This window comes from Theobroma umbraticum, unplaced genomic scaffold (assembly GCF_002168275.2).
Source record: "Theobroma umbraticum cultivar Fairchild unplaced genomic scaffold, ASM216827v3 scaffold_12.1, whole genome shotgun sequence".
In the NCBI taxonomy this organism is placed as follows: Eukaryota; Viridiplantae; Streptophyta; class Magnoliopsida; order Malvales; family Malvaceae; genus Theobroma; species Theobroma umbraticum.
Genome location: NW_018397269.1, coordinates 817,437 through 838,105, shown reverse-complemented (window position 1 = coordinate 838,105; position 20,669 = coordinate 817,437). Strand labels below are relative to the sequence as shown.

Below are 20,669 nucleotides of genomic sequence, written 5' to 3'. Positions count from 1 at the left end.
CCAAGTTTTTTTTTTTTTTGGTTTGATGTCCTCATGTGCCTTTTTTTGTTGCCTTTATGGTGTTTCTAGAAGATATGCTGGTCTTTGCTTAAGGGCATATCATCCTTCACCGGCCTTTTGGACATAACTTTTGTTCTTTTTAGGGGAACCCTTTAATCCCTCATTGATCAATGGAAGCTATCTCTTGTTTTTCAAAAAAAAAATGCATAATGATTATTAAATATAAAATGCAAAAACCAGTAGATTTCAAATTGTGTTAAGATGGTTTTAAGACTAGAGTCATACAAAGAACAGATAATAATCAATCACTTTAAAAAGAAAAACTCTTAGTTGGTTTTCATACATTATTGAGAGAAAAGGCAAGAAACCATATTCGAGAAATATTCTTATCTTGCAAAAGCAATTAGAAAAGTAAAGATACTAGACAAATAAAGAAATGAGATCATTTTATCAACAATTTGACATAAAATATGGACTTATTCTTCTAAGATAAACCATTGCCAAAGTAAAAAATTAAAAAAAAATAACAATGCTATAAAAAACCATGTATATTGGTTATCACAAAACTATGACACTAATTCTGGTTTAATTATTAATAAATTTATAATATTCATGAATATATCATAATAGAACATTTCTTTTAATTCTATTTGTGAAGCTTAAAAACTTCATCTTAGTTCATAGGATAATTTTTCCATCTTTTATCCTACAATACCTACTTATTCAATATTTTATATTAAAATTGATCAATATTAAAAAAAATTTAAATAATAATATACAAATATACTATAATAAATAAAAAAGTTTTCCATGTCCATGCCAATTAAAGCCATTCACACTGAATTTAAGCCAACCCGCAAGCACTATACTTTTTAAACAGGTAATGGAAAAAGTGAGGTGGCGTCATATGGGTAATCCTTTACACTTGCCCCGTCTCTACTACATATAAGCAGTTTGAGCCTCATGTCGAAACAACAACCTCAATTTTACCCAGAACAAACCCAAAGCTTTGGCTTCAACCCATTTTCACGGCAGAATGATGTCGACAGCCTCAGCTCTGTCTTGTTCACTCAAGTACCACTTAGCCTTTGGCCTCCGCTTCCCTCAGAACCACGCCCTATGCCGCCATAACGGAGCCAGAATCACAACTTCTCGAAGCTTCGCAGTTACAATGGCGGCCACTTCCACGACTCCTCTCGAAGTCTGCGTCAAAGCTTCCGTCACCACTCCCAACAAACTCGGCGACTGTAATATCCCTTTCTCTGTCTTGGGTTTTCTTTTGTTTTTTCTTTTTCGAACTTATAGTCTCTACTTAAACTCAACTGGTCCATCTGTTTGCCATGCTGACAAATTTTGAAGTGAAAAGAAAAGTTAAATTTTTTTAAATTTAGTTGAATTCTTTTGTTTTCCTTTTTAGGTTGTTGTAATCTTGCATTTGCTGAAATTAATTGGTAATAGAGTTAAGCTACTTTTTAATTTTAATTTCAACTATATTTTGATATTTAAGAAAATTTGAAAGGAGAAGAGTGTGAACATATTGGAAAGCACAAGAAATAAATTTTATGTATATTTAGTTTTGGCTTTATTGAATTTGTAAAATTCGCAATGAAATAGAATGCATAAAGATTGAAGCTCTGTGCTTTCTTAAATTGGATACTGTAAAAGAAGAGTAATGTGATAGGTTGGCGACAAAATTAGCTCATAAAAGGAGGTAATCTTAGAGTATAATAAGTGTATGAAAGGAATCGGGAATAAAATTTGTAACGTGAGAAATAGGAAAATTCGATTCTTTAGAAGTGAGTAATATGATATGCTTGGGAGTTGTTCATGGAATATTGTTAACTGTTTGTGGGGTTGGGCGGTTCAGGCCCCTTTTGCCAAAGGGTATTGCTGACTTTCGAGGAAAAGCATCTTCCTTATGACATGAAGTTGGTAGATTTGGCAAACAAGCCAGAATGGTAATAATTATTTTTACCACAAAATCATATACTTTAACTTTGCATTTGTTTTATCACTAAATCATATTTAGTTTGTTAGTTTTATAATGAAATCGTATATTTTAACCACTGCATTGGTCAAATTCAGGTTCTTACAAATCAGTCCAGAAGGGAAAGTTCCGGTAGCAAAACTTGAGGAGAAGTGGGTTCCTGATTCTGATGTCATTACACAGTCACTGGAAGAAAAGTACCCTGATCCACCATTAGTAACCCCGCCGGAAAAAGCATCAGTGTAGGACTCTCTGCTCACTGCCATATGCATTATGTAACAAACAGTTGTGTGAACAATGATGTTTGCAGTGCCTGCTATAGTACTGTTTTCTATAGTTTTTTAAAACTATTACTCCTGCATCATGAAGGATTAATTGTCTAAAAAATAATCAAGCTAGGACCCTGAAGCACAGTTCCAGAAAATCTGTAACTCAGTTGGCTGCCTCTTTAGCTTAAAATGTTATGGAAACAATAATGAAACTAGTCATCGACAAAATATATCTATGAAGACTTTAAAGTTGACTAAAAATCAGTTAGAAGCAGACTGCAGAATATCTTGAATAAGCCTCAATTTATCTCTTAAGCCAGGGTGAAGGAAAAGATCTTCATTACTTTGTCGATGTTGGTTGTCTGGTGAATTATTGGGATGGCGTATTTGGATATTTTCATGCCCATCAGCTGTTTTGTATTTAAAATTTTATGCTTTTGGCGATTTGTGTGCACATTCTCAAGACCTGAAAAGACAGTATTAAACAGGTCTTAGTGCGTAGATACTACGAAGTTTATATTCAGAGATTTTTCAGCTAAATGATCAATAAACAATGCACAATACTTTCACCATGGTCAGAGTCATTTTAGCCATTAGTGCATAAATTTCTATCAGTTGGCATTTATAAGAAATAATTGAAAGTTGTAATTGTTTTTTGGTTTTTTTTTTTGGAGTGGTTGAGGCTTCATTTTATCATCAAGAAGGGCTGCAATTCCAAGTTTTCTAGAGAAATTGTCATGATTTGATATTTAGGATGACTATCTCATAATTGCTTTACATTTTTGAGCTTCATCTCTAACAACATTCTGAAAGACCAATTTTGAATTATCAACTCAGAATTTATGCCTAGCATTTGATTTTCTCTTGTAGCGGCTCGAAGATTTTCACTACATTTATTGGTTTTCTTAAAAGCAAAGACCCCGCTGATGGAACAGAGCAGTCATTGCTTAATGAGCTAAGCTCATTCAATGATTATATTAAAGAAAATGTGAGGACTCTTTCTTGATTTACTTAGGATGGTTCACAATTGCTTTTGGTTTGGCAGAACAGCTTATAGATTTTATTTGATCAATATAATAGTAATGTGAATAACTGATTCATCTGGTTCGTTAAACATGTTAAGATTTGCACCTTCCTGTTCTTTTTATGATGGTGGGATAACAATCATTGATGACTTAGAAATAACTTGTTTTGTTAAGTTGGTTGGTGAACTCAGTCACCTGCTGCATAATTGATTTTTTATTTTATTTCCTTTAAAGGGCCCTTTTATCAATGGGGAGAAGATTTCTGCAGCTGACTTGTCTCTGGGACCTAAGTTATATCATCTTGAGATTGCTTTGGGGCATTATAAGAAATGGTCTGTTCCAGATACACTTCCCTATGTGAAATTTTACATGGAGGTATGTTGTTTGTGCTTGAAATTCTCGTCTGTTATTTTACTTTTGTGGCCAACACTTACAGTATATGAAGAATCAGATATGAGAAAAATTGATGACAATTCTTGCTCTTTCTTTCCCCCTCTTACATCTTAATGTGCTCTTACATTTGCAATTCATCTGATGCATGATATTTAGTTCTTCAGTTCAAAATACACAAGAACTATATTGAACTAAGCTCCTGATCATGCTTAATTTCTCATAAACAGACAATTTTCTTGATGGATTCATTCGTTAAAACACGCGCAAGCCCTGATGATGTAATTGCTGGTTGGCGTCCAAAAGTAATGGGTTAATTCTTTCTGCTATACAGGTATATTATTTTTATACAAGTTATCAGGTATCTACCCTATCCCAAAATTTGATGTAATGAGGTAAAATATTACAAGATGTGGTACTCTTCTTGGCATGCAACTGAGATCAAAGACTTCATTTTGTGATGCTTGTTATCAGATGAGAGTACACATTTATTTACAGAGATAGTTAACATGTAAAACCCCTTCTTAGAGTTAATATCTTATTCCATGTAAAGCAATTTATATTTTTGTTGCATGCTATAACTTTTTCAAGAAATGAATGCCTTCTGATGCCTGAGTAGTAATCATAATTTCTATGCATCGGTGGCATAAAATCATGAGGATAAAACTTTTTCTGTTCAAGATTGAGGGATTGTTAATGCAGTAAAAACCTTCTGTTTTTTTTTTTTTTTTTTTTTGGGTGGGGGAGGTGGGGGGGCAAGTAAAACTCTTGCCATTTTGAAACTTTTTCAATGTTGGGTGCTCTCGTAGCTTGTATTCGGAGATTCTTTTTGCTTGAAATTTTTTGACCAAAACTCAAGCTTATATCAAATAAATGTTGTCAGTTATATGTAGAGCATCAAAAAGCTACTACTAAGTTTTAGCCGGCAGAGCATAATGAGTTTGAAAGACACTACATCTTTATTTAAAAATCTCGGCATTCATACCTGTGAGCACTTGTCAACCCTGAGCCTAGACTCCTTATCTCCATCCTCACCACCACCTTGTTTAGAGTCAACTTTGATTTCTCTTCCCTGGTTTCACTTCAAAATTCCCTCACACCACGAACCTATTTTCTGGTTGAGATGAGCTATCAAGTACACTGTAAACCTCTTTATTTTGCTGGTTTGTTTGTTTGTTTCTCAAATAGCATGGCAAAAATCGGGTTATCTAGCCAACTATGCCCTCATGCTCGTGCTGAGGAGAATTGCTTTTGAAGAATTGATTGAAAAGAGCTAGGTTGTGCAAGTGTTGATGTTCAAGTCACATGAGTTCTATCAGTTCCGTTTCATTAGCAGAGTTTAAGAAAGGGTTGAGAACTGACACCCTTTCAAAACTTTAGGTTTTGTGTTTTGGCATTGTAGCTGATTTCGAAGTTTTATTTATCCTTTCCACCTTCAGAAAATTAACAAAAGTACTTATTACAGTTGTGAAATTAAAATATCTTATATATATTTGACAACTTGTACTCCACAACTTTTTTATTTTCCAACAAATAAAAAGAATTAATACAGCTAAAATTTCTGCCCTAATTTTCTCGATTAGCAATATAGTTTGCTAAATGATACAATGGAGCAGCTCTTGCAGCATCAAAGTAGGCAAGCTCTTCAACAGCTTGTATCATCAACTCAGAGGCAAACTTCTTGGCCTTGTCGATGCCCATCAGCTTGGGATATGTTGCCTTATTGCTAACCAAATCCTTCCCTGCAGTCTTCCCAAGCTCCTCAGAGGACTTTGGTCACGTCTAGAATATCATCCACAACCTGAAACAACAACCCTATGCACCTTGCATACTTTCTAACCCTTTCAATGTCAGCAGTGTTTCCACCTCCCACTATGGTACCACAAACTAGACATGCTTCTAAAAGCTTGGCGGTTTTATGCACATGAATGTACTCTAATTCATTCAAACTCACTTCTTTTCCCTCACTCTCAAGATCCATCATTTGTCCTGCCACAAGCCCTTGGGACCCTATCGCTGTGCTTAGCTCAGCAATAGCGCAAACCACTCGGTCAGGTGAAATATTTCTCGTATTGGAAGCAATATGCTCAAAGGCAAGGGAGAGAAGGGCATCACCAGCAAGAACTGCAGTTGCTTCACCAAAAACTTTGTGGTTTGTAGGCTTGCCTCGTCTGAGATCATCGTTGTCCATGCATGGAAGGTCATCATGGATCAAAGATGCAGTATGTATCATCTCCAGAGCGCAGGCCATTGGCATCGCCAAGGACTCATCTCCTCCTACTAATTCACATGAAGCAATACAAAGAATAGGACGGACACGCTTGCCGCCAGCAAGAAGAGAGTACCTCATTGCCTCGTGAATCTTTATCGGGTGTCGTAAGGGTACTGCCTCATTAAGTGAGTTGTTAACTTGTTTTCCCTTCACCACCAAGTATTCTTCAAACTGGAATGTTACTAATGGCCGCTTATCTTGTGAAATGGTGAGCAAGTCTTCTGCCAGCAGAGGTTGTTCGAAAGATAAGTTTGCGAAATTCATGGCCTGAATTCACTCCACGAACAAGCTTTACATTACCAAAATGGCATATGATCATTTCCGAGGTAATAATGCAAGACTAGTTGAATTGTCATGACTTGGGGTATTGGTTGAAGAGAGCCATTGAAACACACCTACCTTTACTTTTTTGGCCTTATATATATAATGCCCTAGCCATGCTTAGTTCTTTCTAGTATGAATTGAAGTCCCCTAGTAGCCTGAATCAACTGCTATTTATAGCTATTTTTATCTCTTGCCTCAGAGGTTAAACTAATGAAGTTGATTCAAGATGCAACAAACCGACCCAACTTGGCTAGTGTTGCTTAAAGGTTAAGGGCTATTGTTCTGGAAATGTTTATCCTGCCAGCTTGCGCTTGCCTGAACTTTTTTTCAAGGTTTAGAAACATGCTTAAAAAAACAACTTATACATTGTTCATGAATTTTAAATGAGATACATACATTATATATATATATATATATATATATATATATATATATATATATATATATCGTTACCCCTGAATCGAGGAAAATGATTTTTTGCTTTAATGTGTGGTTGCCAAGCTATCAACTTTTAATTAATTATTACTTGGACAGTTCACATGCATTTTCTTTTTCTTTTTTTTTTCAAGAATCGAAAGAAAACTTAATAACAAAGAGTGGCAATCAGATAAAGCAGAATAACTATAAACAATCCCTTTAATTTTGTTCAACGATAAGATGAGTGTGCGACATTTTAGATTCCTATGAGATTTTAAACAATCCCTCTAACTACATGTTGAGACACTTGATTAATTTTTTTTTTTAAAAAATAAAGATTATGAAACATTTTCAATTTAGCTGATTAGGCATTTTCTCACAACTTTGACGATAAGTTAGGTGATTAATTACTACATAAGTTAAAATTGATAGTTAGAAAAGCTTTTAATTATTATCTTAAATATATATAAATTTTAACGTATTTGTTTATGTATAAGTAGGATGAATGGTTAATGAGTTTGTATATCATGATTCTAAATGTAAAAGAATGTGTAAATTGAAAAAGAATTCGAGAAGCATTGCATGACCTAATAATAAGGCATTCAATCAATAAATAAAAAAATATTTTTTTTAAAAAAAAATTTTAACTCGAGAGTTTGGATACCGTATTTAGTTGAGTAATTTCTTTTCTCATAAGTTCAAGTTGATCGAAAAAGACTAACTATTATCTTATATTTAAGTTTTAACATTTGATATTTTATTTTTGAAAAATCATATAAAGTAACACATGAACCTCCTCCTCTTTCTTCTTAATCTCTAATAAAATAGTTATTTGATTAATGCACCGATTGTATATGTATGCAGACTTTTGATTTTGAAACTAAGCAAACGAAATACAAGTAAAATTTATCCAGCACGCTCCCAAAAGTCACTCCAATAAAAGTTGAAACCAGTTAATCCTTGACTAGTTGTCTCGATCACAAATAAATTTGGCTAAATGAAACAATGGAGCAGCTCTTGCCGGATCAAAATGGGCAAGCTCTTCAACAGCTTGAGTCATCAACTCCCCTGCAAACTTCTTGGCCTTGTCAAGGCCTATCAGCTTCGGATAAGTGGCCTTATTACTGACCAAATCCTTCCCTGCCGTCTTCCCAAGCTCCTCCGAGGACTTTGTCACATCCAAAATATCATCCACAACCTGAAACAACAACCCTATGGATCTAGCATAATTCCTAACCCTTACAACATCACCATCATTTCCTCCTCCAATTATAGCACCACAAACAACGGATGCCTCTAAAAGCTTGGCAGTTTTATGCAAATGGATATACTCTAACTCATTCAAGCTTATCTCTTTTCCCTCACTCGCAAGATCCACTATTTGGCCTCCCACTAGCCCTTCTGATCCAACCGCCGACCCTAGCTCAGCAATGGCTCGAACCACTCGGTCAGGTGAAATATTCTTGGTCGTCTTTGAAGCTACATGTTCAAAGGCAAGGGAGAGAAGAGCATCACCAGCGAGAATAGCAGTTTCTTCCCCGAACACCTTGTGGTTGGTAGGCTTTCCCCGACGAAGATTATCGTTGTCCATACAAGGAAGATCATCATGGATCAGTGACATAGTATGTATCATCTCCACTGCGCAAGCCACTGGCATTGCCAGGGTCTCTTCTCCTCCTACTAACTCACATGCAGCAATACAAAGAATAGGACGGACGCGCTTGCCGCCAGCTAGAAGGGAGTACCTCATTGCTTCATGAATTTGCATTGGATGTTTCAAAGGGACTGCCTTAATAAGTGCTTTGTTCACTCGTTGTCCCTTGTCCACCATGTACTCGTCGAGGTTAAACGCAGGCAATGGGTCAGAGTTGGACATCCAGTCTTTGGATACGAATGCTCGAGGTAAAGATGAGTTTGCAATCTGGCTAGCCTGAATTTTCCCGGGAACAACCTTGATCTGCGAAAATGGGGTAAACTTCACAGGATCTTCAGTGGAGATTTTGATGACAGAAGAGGTTTTATGACTTGGGATGATTGCAGAGAAGGCCATTGGAAATGGGTTTGGTGAAATGCTTTTGTTTTTTCGGTGTTAATGTAGGCAGCTGCTAAGCTTATTTGTACTTATTTTGAAGAGGATGATGGAAATTAGATGCTACTTTGAATACCAATGGCTTCCTTCTGGGTGTGAAATTGGACTGTAGCCTCATCCAAGTGCTAGTATTTGTTATTTGGTAATTTACAAAAAGGATCTTCTACTATTTATGTACTCTGCTGATGTGAGATAAGCAAGGCAATTTACACTGGTTTAGTAACATTTTAATGACCTTTGCTGGAGCCAACTAGACCTACCTAACCTTCATTGATTATTTATCTGGCCTATAATTTTGTTTAAGATATTATTAATCACCTATTCCCCTGACTTATTTGCACACGTTTATAACTATAAATTTTTCGCATTAATGCAAAATCGTAGACAAATGTATGTTGAAATGATATATTTTAATTACGTGTTGTATATATTTTGATTAGTGGTACATGTAATAACGTAATGTAATAATTTTTTAGATTGAAATTTTTGTAATTGATAAGATACATATGATCTGTCACTTATATTTATGAGACAAAATTATTGATAGTAGATTTTTTATACATAAATGGTAACAATGAAAAGTCAAAGATAAGAATTAATATTTGATATATTATCAATACATCAAATATTTTTCCAAAAATTACGAAGAGGAATTGAACCCATAAATGTTTTTTAAGAATTTTTAAAAATTCAAATTCCAATTTTCAGTTTCCTTTTTTTTGTCAATCTTACCATATATTGATGAATATTTTTATGGCTGTAATAAATGGTAATAAGTGTACAAATTATTACGCATTGTCATTTTTACTTTTTTTTGGAAAAACTTACCATACGTTTGGGCCTTTTGCATTTATTGAAAAAAACTATATAATACCAGCGAATTAAATTTAAAGCCCTTGCTTATAGTAAGCCATAGTTGATTAATCCAATATTTGAATATATTAACATTTGATTCAATAATAAATATATATCATTTTAATTATAAAAGATTCAAATTTAAATTTAATAACCCAAAGCAGGTAAAAAGATTATATTCCTGTCACAAAATTTATAAAATTAATATATTGAATTTAATTAATAATAAAAAATTTATAATATATAATAATTTTATATAACATGTAATAAAAAAAATTATAATAATTTTTTAAAAAAATTATGCTCGACAATATTTCTTGAGTTCCAATTTATCAATTATTGATTTTGTATTGAAAAAGTTAACAAGATTTTTTTAAATATAAACAATTAAATTATTTACAAAAAACTCATTATTTATTTTATTTTAAAGTTTTGTTTTTATAATTTTTATTTTTGAAAAGTGTTCTTTCTGTAGTTACTATAAAAATTGAAAAAATTAAAACAAGATGAATTAATCTATCAATCAAGTAATAATTTCTTAACTTTCCTATTTCCACTAATCTTTGAGCAACATAAAAAGTGTATTAATACTTTTTTATTATATTCTCATAATATAAGTTAATATTTAAAATATATAATATATAAAATATTTTAAAAATTTTAGACTCTACAATTCTATATTTACTTAACCATCTAACAAATGTCTTATGAAAATGAAATCTAACATTTAATACTACTCAATTGTGTAATATTTTCGTTATATTTATTGTTTCATAAAAGTTCTACTCTAAAAAGAAAAGAATACTCTATTTATTAATAAAAAATATTTTCTAATAATTAATAATATATATACAACATTAAAACAATTTTACTAAAATATTTATTTTAACAAATTTTAGTATTTTTTTCTTTAAAAAAATGTATGCCTTTTTTTTATTACATAAATTTTCTTTCTATATCCACATGTCGATCTCCATCGTCCCTAATTTTCTATTATCCTTACATATCAGTAGAAGGCTTCAACTCGAAGCAGGTGAAAGCTAAAACCCCGCCAGGAAATACAAAAATATATTAAAAGGCTCTTTAAAAAAAGGAAAATCACTCTTCTTTGAGAAATGAGTCTCCACCAAATGGCTCTCTCTCCTCCTTTTCTTTTATCTTCTCGCTCTGCTTACACCCTCAACCCTCTTCTCTTTGCCAAACATCGCCGTTTTTGCTTTCCTCTCTCTCTGTCTGGTTTCAGTTCGATAAAGCGTCGGAGCTTTGCTGGTAAAAAAAAAAGTTTTTCTTCACTTTGTTATCTGGCTCTTTTCTTTTTCGTTGCTGAGAAAGTGGAGGAAAATTAAAATTAAAGAGTCTATGTTCTCCAGTTAGTTTCTGTTTGTTTCCTTAGAAAATTCAGCGTAAGAAAATGAACTCGAATAGTGTAGCATTTTCTGCAATTGTTTTTCGTTTTTTTTTTTCTTAGTTTCTATTTGTATCCTTAGAAAATTCAGAGTAGAAAAATGAACTTGAAAAGGCAAGTTTCGTGAAAATTTGGATGAATTCAGAGGGCAGAAACCCTATAATATGAGAAAAATAGTTAAAAGTTTTTGTGCAAGGGAATGCAGTGTTTTACTTTTAAAGGGAAAACTTACGTCTGAATGTGTTGTGCATATTAGTTTAACTGCTCATTTTTCATGTAATATGATATAATTATGCATTTTGCTATTTTCTTTTACTTTTTAGTAACTTTTGAGCAAGGAAAAAGCTACTAAAAGTAATAATCAAATGGCCTTAGTGGATGAAATTAGGAGATGAATGTTTGTAAAATCTTAGTATATTCGTTGTGGAGGGTAATTTTTTGAGTCGCTTATGTATGCAATTTCTTGTTGCCTTTTCAGTTGTTGCATCAGAGAATGGCGTTTTCACTTCTCCAGAGTTAGCAAAGTCTTTTGATTTTACTTCAGAGGAGCGGATATACAATTGGTATTTTTTTCTTGAATCAGATAATTTGTTTTTTATTTTGACTCTTTTTTTATTATCGATTCTATTTTTTAAAATTGAATTTTTTAGGTTTTATGTTGATTAGTCCATATCTTTGATGCAATAAATATGTTCATCTTAATGAAGTTAAAATGTAAGTGATAGAATGCAACTTATGAGCTTTACTTAGGTTCATTTGGGGCTATTATGGGATGTGTCTCATAGTAATCAAGGGAGGAAGCTATTTTAATAATATTATCTCTTAGTCTAACTTCTTACTTTTGGTTGCTTGTCTATCTCATGATAAGGAAAAACCCTTATTCACTTGTGACTATAGTTTTCTATGTATGTTTTCTAAGCCCTAAGGATTGTATTATTTATTTATTTTACTGTGAAGGGATATGTCTGTTGATGCATTTTTGAGCTACTGTTGTTTGGTTCTGAACTAACTGTTTAAAAGGTTTCTTGTGAAACTGTTGCATACAGGCTTTGGAAGGTGGAATGACCTCATTTAGATATGGTTCTGTGCATTACTTGTAGCAGACCTTGTTAACATATGTTTCTATTGAGATGATGTTTTTATGTAATTCTTGGATGTCAGGTGGCAGTCTCAAGGGTATTTGAGGCCAAAATTTGACCGGGGAAGTGATCCTTTTGTCATATCAATGCCTCCGCCTAACGTTACTGGTTCTCTGCACATGGGACATGCAATGTTTGTGACTCTTGAGGTTGTGAAAATGATTTTAAGATGCTTCAAAAGGGACCTTAATTAGCATTTGTTACTTGTTTCACTAGAGGTTTTATACATGTAGGATTCATATTGATACAATGTTTTTGGTTTTCTGAATCTTTTATAAACTTTAATAGTGCAGATAATTACATGTGAGCATTGCATCTCACACAGAAGGATGTTTCATGTAACATGTTCAATAACTGTGATTTAATTCATGGTGGCATTTGAGTCTACGGTGGTCAAAGTAATTTCTTATCCTCAGAACATGGTTTTCTTAGTGAAAAGAATGATGTTCCCCTTTATTGGATGGGGGTAGTGGTGTTAGGATGCAACGAGATGAAGTTTTGGAGGAGGATGAGATATCAAGATCCAAGGATCCTTCTGATTCTAGCAGATTCTAACCTGTATTTTTTAGACATTACAAATATTTTATGTTTTAGTGGTATTATTTTTATTGGCTTTGCCATGCTTATTTTCTGTATTTGTCTTCTTTGGTGGTCTTTTTTAGGATATCATGGTTAGGTACCATCGCATGAGGGGAAGACCAACACTTTGGCTTCCTGGGACTGATCATGCTGGTATTGCGACTCAGGTTAGTCTATAGATGATCATGCTTTCTGCATTAGTGATCCCTAAAAATAGGAAAAAAAAAAACAGAGACATATTTTGGAATATTTTATCAACCCCTGTGAGGATTAAGCACTTTTATTTGACCATTCTTTACTTATGTAATATTTCTGCGAATGATTTAATCATTAGGATCATATTTTGTTTTTTAATTTCTTCTCTGTAAAATTTTATTTTCATTTTTAGTATGGATTTATATTCTTTGCATTCACTGCCCTCAATATACATAATGTTCCATGTAGCAAATGAGTTGTATCCTGTTGAATTAAAAAAAAATTATTGAAGCTATTTTACCTTCTTTTCCCAGTTGGTTGTGGAAAGAATGTTGGCATCTGAAGGAATAAAAAGGGTAGAAACTGGGCAGAGATGAATTTGCAAAACGAGTTTGGGAGTGGAAGAGAAGTATAGTTTCCTTAAATTACTTCCATACTTGGTTCTCTATGCTGTTTTTTCCTGATGTTGAATGCTGTAACTTTGTGCATATCCTTCATGTTATTTTGTTATTTTCTTTCTTTTTTTAGTTTTTTTTTTTTTTTGGGGGGGGGGGGTGGGGGGGGGGGTTTGTACACAACTTATACCTCTGAATCAAATCTATAGTTCTTCTTTTTTCAAACACTGATAATTATGGAATTTTCTTGCTTTTGCCAGTTGCCTTTTCACATTTGACCATTAAGGTTGCATTGGTTTAGGTACTACTTTGTTCTGTCTTTTATTTATTTCTTCTCTTTTTTTGTTATTACTGGATTGTGTATTTCCAGGTATGGTGGGACCATTACAAATCAGATTAAAAGACTTGGGGCTTCTTGTGATTGGACTAGAGAAAGGTTCACCCTTGATGAGCAGCTAAGTCGTAAGACCAGTTTTCTATCTAGTAGAAGTGGAATGTAGCCAGTCTACAAAGTCTTTTAAAATTATGTGTAAAGTTAACAATCCTCAACCTGTTTACTATTATTTGTTACATAATTTGAAATCTTTGCATCACATGTACGGTGAGAATATAGGACTAGTAGTGGTTGTTGTTGTTGTTCTTGTTGTAAAATAATAATAACAACAATAATATAAAGCGCTTACATTTGTTCAAATGGTAGTAGGCTAGGTTTATTTGTTAGGTTATGTATTCTGAACCTTGCCTTCCTATTGCAGGAGCTGTTGTTGAGGCGTTTGTTAAACTCCATGAAAAAGGTTTAATCTATCAAGGTATATGCCTAAATTCCATTGAAAACTAACACTTTGAACTTTGCTCACTGAAAGCAATAGTATGTGAACAAAGTCTTTTAATATGTTTATTTTCAGCTTATTTTAACATTTGATCCTAATAATATAATAGGGAGAAAGAAGAAAATTTTGATTGCATCTTTCCCCTCACCCAAAGCTAAAAGAAATTATAAAATCAAGTGGAAAACAACAAAGAAAGACTAATATTAGCTTTTAAGAATGATTTTCTATATCTTTTCGCCTTGGAATGCATTATTTGAGGAGCACCTATCTTCTGTTTGACCTCTGTTCCAGGTCTTGTTCATTGAGACATTGACTGGTCACACTTGGCTGACATGGAATTGATGTAGATAGACATGTCTGTACATCCATATTTGTTCAAAACACATGTAGAATTTCTGCTCTGGAAATAGCTTAGTAACAAGACAGAAGGGAAGGGGGTTTTAAATTTAGAAGCTCCCTTTTGGGAACAGTTATTTTTCATGGTGACAATTAAATTGATTCTCTGATGCTTGGTGGTAGGAGTCTTTGTTTTTTGGTTAATTTTATTACTTATTCAATTATACAGCTCAGCTCGGATTTTTCTGATTTTAACTGATTGTTTATTGTACAATTCTAGTCTACGTAACCTAATTAATTGCCACTGTTGTTTAACTATTTGATCTTTTCTTATAGGGTCTTACATGGTTAACTGGTCTCCCAAGTTACAGACGGCTGTTTCAGACTTGGTATGAATGTTTCATCATTTCATGGGGATATTGCTTATTGTTCTGCATTTGAGTTAAATTCTTCATCATTTAACATTATCTTTTGGCTTTTTTGCTTAGGAAGTAGAATATTCTGAAGAGCCTGGTACCCTATATTATATTAAGTATCGAGTTGCTGGAGGTTCAAGGTATTCACTAGATAGTCACTTGCTATATTAAGTACTTTGATACGTGTGTGCTTTACTTTTTCTGGAACATGAAGGGACTTGAGTAACTGAAAGGAGAAAATGTAGTAAGACAGCAAAATTAGATTCAAAATTGCATGAGTAAAAGATACAGTAGTAAGAGAAGGCAGGGAATATGATGTTACCTTGCGAGCTCCAAAGTTTTTATTCTTATTGAAATGTGCAAGTAGAGAATTTAATTGTACTTAAACATGCATGATTTTTATTGGAGATTGTATGGTATAAAGTTTACGTATGCTTCATTCATATATACATAAATCTTAAATGTCCTCAATTAGATCAACATGCATCTCTGTCTGGAATTGCCACATATTATGACTGATACTTTATATATGTTCTCTGTATAGGAGTGATTTCTTGACAATAGCAACGACGCGGCCTGAAACTTTGTTTGGTGATGTAGCTATTGCTGTGCATCCTCAGGTATAGCACCTTTATTTTTATTGAAGTAATAGTTAAGAGATGGATGGCCAGATGCTTGGTAATTACTTCTGGTAATTGACATGGTCCTCTAATTTTACTTTCTGTAAACATGCCTTCTCACCTCTATGTGAAATGATCTAATTTGATAATTATCTTGCTTTAAGATTATTAAACTAGATACTGTTGAATTATTATATTCCTTATGAAATGCAAGTTCACGACCGGCATTATATATTTTCATTGCAATAGTCATAAATCCTATAGAAAATTTTAATTTAATATTTCCAGTTTATTTCATTTATTTTTGAGTAAATTTTTTAGTGTACCTAACAATTATCTTTATCCAATGACTGGGTGCATCTATTAAGAAGTAAAGCCCGCTATCTAATGGCCTGAAGAAAGGCTTTTGGGTGAGGAATTATTAATATGATAGGTCTTTTCATTGAATAAATAGAAAGTTACGGTTGTTTTAATAAATAGAAAATGCTTTTCACTGCTTGTATGATTTAAGAAAATTCTTCAGGCACTCATTACTTTTCAGTTTTCCCTTGGACATTTTATAGGATGTCACATGGATAAAAGCACCAATGATTGATTAACTTGGAAAAAGCTCTTTCTTTTAATGATAAACATAGTGGTTAACTTGGATAACCACCAGTGGTCGGTTAACTTGAAAATGCTCTTTCTTTTAATGTTTAGTGTTCAATTTAACTAAATGACATACATAAATTATCTGGAAAGAGGAAAAAAAAGACAAACATGGTGGTTAACTTAAGCAACATAACCAAAAATGAATCAACTGAATAATCTTTGATTGCAACATGGAAAAAGCTCTTTCTTTTAAGTGAAAAACATTGTGGTCTTTTTTTCTTGCCCCAATGATTGGTTACATAAGTATTCTTCCATTCCTTTCACCCACTCATCCTGCCTTTCTTGGAACAAACCACGAATAAGGCTATAGGCTAGCCAACAAAACTTGCACGTTAAGTGATAACTCACAACTCTGTCCTTTTATGAGTGACACATTACATTGATTCCATATTTTTTCATTTTTTTCTGCAGGATGAGCGATATTCCAAGTATGTTGGTCAAATGGCAATTGTTCCTATGACATATGGTCGTCATGTTCCCATTATATCTGATAAGGTAAAAACCTGTTGTTGTTTTTCTTAATATTGTTTCATTCACCAATTGTTGCATTAGTGTAATAATTTGCCCTTAATCTTCGTGAATCAAATTGGTGGGAATGTATGTGACTCAGGAATTTAAATGAAATTTCTAAGTTGGTTTCTTTTTGGGGGGGTGGCGGGGGTTGTGGTGTGGCTAAATGAAGGTTTGTCAGTGTTGATTGCTAAAGCAGGGAGCCCAAGGCATTCCCTCTTAATCTTAGTATTTTAACCTTGAATATATCTGCATCATTATTTATAACCTAAACGTGTATCCTAATCATGTGAAGCAGTAATGAGGATGTAAAACATTGAAAGAGTTTCATAAGTATTGTAAACTTAGTACTTTGTCTGTAGGGCGTTATTTATATTCCTCTAGGACCTTGCTTCATAGAACCTTAATTGGCAATGATTTAATGACCTGGTGCTCCAAACCTAGATTTAAGTCTTCTTTAAGCTTAAGTCCTTTCACGCATCATCAATGTCTATTCTGATTTCCAGATACATGAAAATGCATTTGGTTGTTTCCCGTTGTTGAATCTCTCTCTGTCATTTGTTCTCATTGCATAGTCTGTCAAAGCTTTGGTATGGCAAAAGTGTAAGCGAGGCAAAGTGTAAGGCTTTTGATTTTTCATTTTCGATTAAAATGAAATGAATAGTAAATTATAACTAAAAAAGAACTATGTTAATGAAAAGAATCATATAGATGTGAAGTATGTCTTATAGAAGCTTAAACATTGATGAGATTCAAGCTATTAAAGAATAAAAGGTTTTAATTCTAGTAATTGAGAGACTACAGATGAAAAATGATAATTCAACAGGAAAACATTTGAGAATAAAGAGTGGAGTCATGCGCGTGAAACTTAATTGGCATAGCATAATAAAATTGTATCATTTGGTTCGTCAAATGTGTGGTGCAATTTGGAGTCTATTTAAGCCAATTTTTAAATTGATAGTATACCCTCTCCTTCTGGTTGTACTTCCTTGTAAAACATTGAAGGTACAATATGTTTGTTAGGTAACAATTTATTTTTGGTTTTACCTTCTTTATTATCTCTTTTTGTGGGGTTGGTGGCGGTGGCAAATGTTTCAATTGTATCCATTAAATAAAAAAATTTTAGATTAATGATCTCACTTCTTCTTTTTTGATTATGTCAATGGTGGCAGTTTGTTGATAAAGACTTTGGGACAGGTGTGCTGAAGATAAGCCCTGGCCATGATCATAATGATTATCTTCTAGCTAGAAAGCTTGGTCTTCCAATTCTTAATGTTATGAACAAGGATGGAACACTAAATGAGGTTGCCGGACTGTACTGGTAACATTTGTATAGGACTTTCTGAAAAAATACTAAATTAAAGGTGCCTTCTCTTTGGCCTAACTTATGGTGGTGGCTGTTGAATTTTTAGTGGTCTTGATCGGTTTGAGGCACGGAAGAAATTGTGGTCCGAACTTGAGGAGACTGACTTAGCTGTGAAAAAGGAACCTTACACTTTACGAGTACCAAGATCCCAGCGTGGTGGAGAGGTGTGCATATTGTCTTTCAATTATATCCTTTTTTCTTTGGAAGTTGAGGTGTTGCTACTTCCTCTATCGGTAATTCTTTCTAATATTGTTCCCTTTTGTGTCCTGTTTCCTTTATTAGGTAATAGAGCCATTAGTAAGCAAGCAATGGTTTGTAACAATGGAGCCCTTGGCTGAAAAGGCCCTTCGTGCAGTTGAAAAGGGAGAACTGACCATTATGCCTGAAAGATTTGAGAAGGTATGATAGAAAGCATAATTCTTTGATGTTGACTCCAAGTCTACTTACCTATCATCAGTTTCCTGAAACCTATGTTGCTCTATTTTTTCATTTTTCCTAAAGTACCTGTGTTTGATGCTTATATCAACATCTCAAAGTGGGCATGGTTATGAGGTTTGGTCCTTTAAGCACGAGGAACAATTTGGGAAAAGATTGACATACTTAGCTTGGGCACATAACTATGTCCGACGATGATACCATATAGTCATTCTCCACCTAGTGACATCTCTCTCCCTCACTGAGAGGATGGCCTCATTTAGTCATTCTTGATTGTTCTATACGCCTCGGCAGGTGCCACTATCATCTGGATCCCATCTGCCTGTTAATCTCTATTTTGCTTTTGAGGTTACTTCTGTTGGGTACTATGTTCCTTTGCTTATCCTTTTTATTTTGATTGCAGATTTATAATCATTGGCTATCAAATATAAAGGATTGGTGCATAAGCAGACAGCTGTGGTGGGGACACCGCATACCTGTTTGGTACATTGTTGGAAAAGACTGTGAAGAGGAATATATAGTTGCTAGGAGTGCTGAGGAAGCACTTATAAAGGCTCGTGATAAATATGGAAAAGATGTAGAAATATATCAGGATCCAGATGTTCTTGACACTTGGTTCTCAAGGTTTATTATTCAATTCTTTTTACTCCATAACTGTGATATCTTCTCTTTAGGATGTAAAACTGTTTTTTATTTTAGTTTTCTCCCTCTTAAACTTTTTTGTTCCTAAGAAAATCTAATTGGAATATTATATTAAAAACTAGAGCTCACGAGATTATGAATTCATAGTCCAAAAACCAGTCTTTGTCAATTCTATATTTGCGTTCGCTTTGGTTTTACTTTCTTATAAGTTGTGTTTATTTCTGTTATCACCTTTTCAAGTCTATAAGGACCTTCAAATAAACAGTTGCATTAAACCTGAGATGGTGTTTCAAACGTAATCTTGAGCATTATTTAAACACTGTACTTAGATGATGCATTCATGATTTCAAACTATCAATCATATGAGTACATTACAATTTTGTTTTCTTCCTGAAATGAACTTTTGATTTGATGTGAAAAACTGTGCTAAATGATCTACTTGCAGTACCTCCAATTGAAAAAAGGATGAAATATGTTTCAGATCAAGTTAAAGAAAACTAGTTTTCTGAAATTTTCATCCATATGAAGCTATCATATTCATATTCTCACTTAACTTGCATAATTGTATTGGTCTTGAATTCTCTGGCAGTGATCGGAGTTCCTGTCCCTTCAATGTGTAAGTGGAAATTTCGCCTAAATCCTGAAGTATTAGTTCCTAGTAGGAAAGTTCTAAAGGTTGTATGAGAGCTCCAAGGTTTTGAGTCCAAATATTTTTTTGTCTTAATTCTTTGGTGTAAAATTATTATGGTAACTAAGTTGATTTTTTGAAATTAGTTTGTGTGTGGTGTCTGAAATCACTTAGTTCTGTGCCACGCTATATGAATTCACCCACTGGGCTTTTTAAGTAATGCAATGAGATAGCAATTTGGATAGGTTTCAATTTTTTCAGCAATATTGTTCAGCTCAAGGTTTTAAATTTTACTTCACCTATCTTTTGAAGGCTTGGATAAGGGTTCTTCCATAATCTGGACATGAAACTTGTCATGCACACATCAATCTTGGTTTGTGTGATAAATGCTATTTATTTTGACTATACCTGACCTGTTTACATCTCTTTTCAGTGCACTATGGCCTTTCAGTACTCTTGGGTGGCCGGATGTGTCAGCAGAGGATTTTAGAAGGTTTTATCCAACAACAATGCTTGAAACTGGGTATGAACCGCTCCGGTTATCTCCTATTGCTTAGATGCTGTGCCCTATTCATTTGTATAAGAGAATGCTTCTTTTACATTATTTGATAACTGATTATATGGCTTTATAGCATAGTAGGTCTAAGGAATTTCCAATTAGTCTACTTTGCTATGTTTTGATTGTGGCATTAATACTTTTTTCTTGACAGGCATGATATATTGTTCTTTTGGGTCGCAAGAATGGTTATGATGGGAATTGAATTCACGGGAACTGTTCCATTTTCTTATGTATATCTTCATGGACTTATCCGCGACTCACAGGTACGTAGAATGTCTGAACTAGGCTACTATTTGGGAACTCATCTTGCTTGCAATCTTTTTTGAAGTCCAAAA

General features: G+C 33.6%; 4 protein-coding genes across 4 annotated transcripts in view; 2 read left to right on the top strand and 2 right to left on the bottom strand.

The window, feature by feature from the left end:
• The first annotated feature begins 952 nt into the window (after positions 1-952).
• DHAR3 (dehydroascorbate reductase 1) lies at positions 953-4,244 on the top strand. Its single transcript, XM_021440724.2, has 6 exons — positions 953-1,247; positions 1,868-1,958; positions 2,086-2,229; positions 3,127-3,244; positions 3,516-3,656; positions 3,902-4,244. Exons 1-6 carry the CDS (start codon positions 1,037-1,039, stop codon positions 3,986-3,988), a joined length of 792 nt encoding a protein of 263 aa, XP_021296399.1. The 5' UTR covers positions 953-1,036; the 3' UTR covers positions 3,989-4,244.
• A 200-nt stretch (positions 4,245-4,444) lies between these two features.
• On the bottom strand, positions 4,445-6,300 carry LOC110425733 (geranylgeranyl pyrophosphate synthase, chloroplastic/chromoplastic-like). The gene is given in 2 exon segments (XM_021440723.2): positions 4,445-5,444; positions 5,446-6,300. Coding segments are annotated over 2 exon segments (969 nt in total). The 5' UTR covers positions 6,208-6,300; the 3' UTR covers positions 4,445-5,237.
• Positions 6,301-7,648: 1,348 nt separating this feature from the next.
• On the bottom strand, positions 7,649-8,777 carry LOC110425901 (geranylgeranyl pyrophosphate synthase 7, chloroplastic-like). Its single transcript, XM_021440980.1, has one exon. It carries the CDS (start codon positions 8,732-8,734, stop codon positions 7,649-7,651), a length of 1,086 nt encoding a protein of 361 aa, XP_021296655.1. The 5' UTR covers positions 8,735-8,777.
• Positions 8,778-10,632: 1,855 nt separating this feature from the next.
• Positions 10,633-20,669, top strand: part of EMB2247 (protein EMBRYO DEFECTIVE 2247) — a 14,082-nt gene continuing 4,045 nt past the window's right edge. Inside the window, 18 exon segments of the mRNA XM_021441098.2 lie at positions 10,633-10,897; positions 11,512-11,596; positions 12,195-12,321; positions 12,835-12,918; positions 13,261-13,308; positions 13,310-13,351; positions 13,707-13,803; positions 14,097-14,150; positions 14,844-14,896; positions 14,996-15,063; positions 15,468-15,543; positions 16,606-16,689; positions 17,877-18,025; positions 18,117-18,234; positions 18,353-18,469; positions 18,909-19,129; positions 20,209-20,298; positions 20,486-20,642. Coding sequence (XP_021296773.1) covers positions 10,744-10,897; positions 11,512-11,596; positions 12,195-12,321; positions 12,835-12,918; positions 13,261-13,308; positions 13,310-13,351; positions 13,707-13,803; positions 14,097-14,150; positions 14,844-14,896; positions 14,996-15,063; positions 15,468-15,543; positions 16,606-16,689; positions 17,877-18,025; positions 18,117-18,234; positions 18,353-18,469; positions 18,909-19,129; positions 20,209-20,298; positions 20,486-20,642 — 1,824 coding nt within the window. The 5' untranslated portion in view covers positions 10,633-10,743.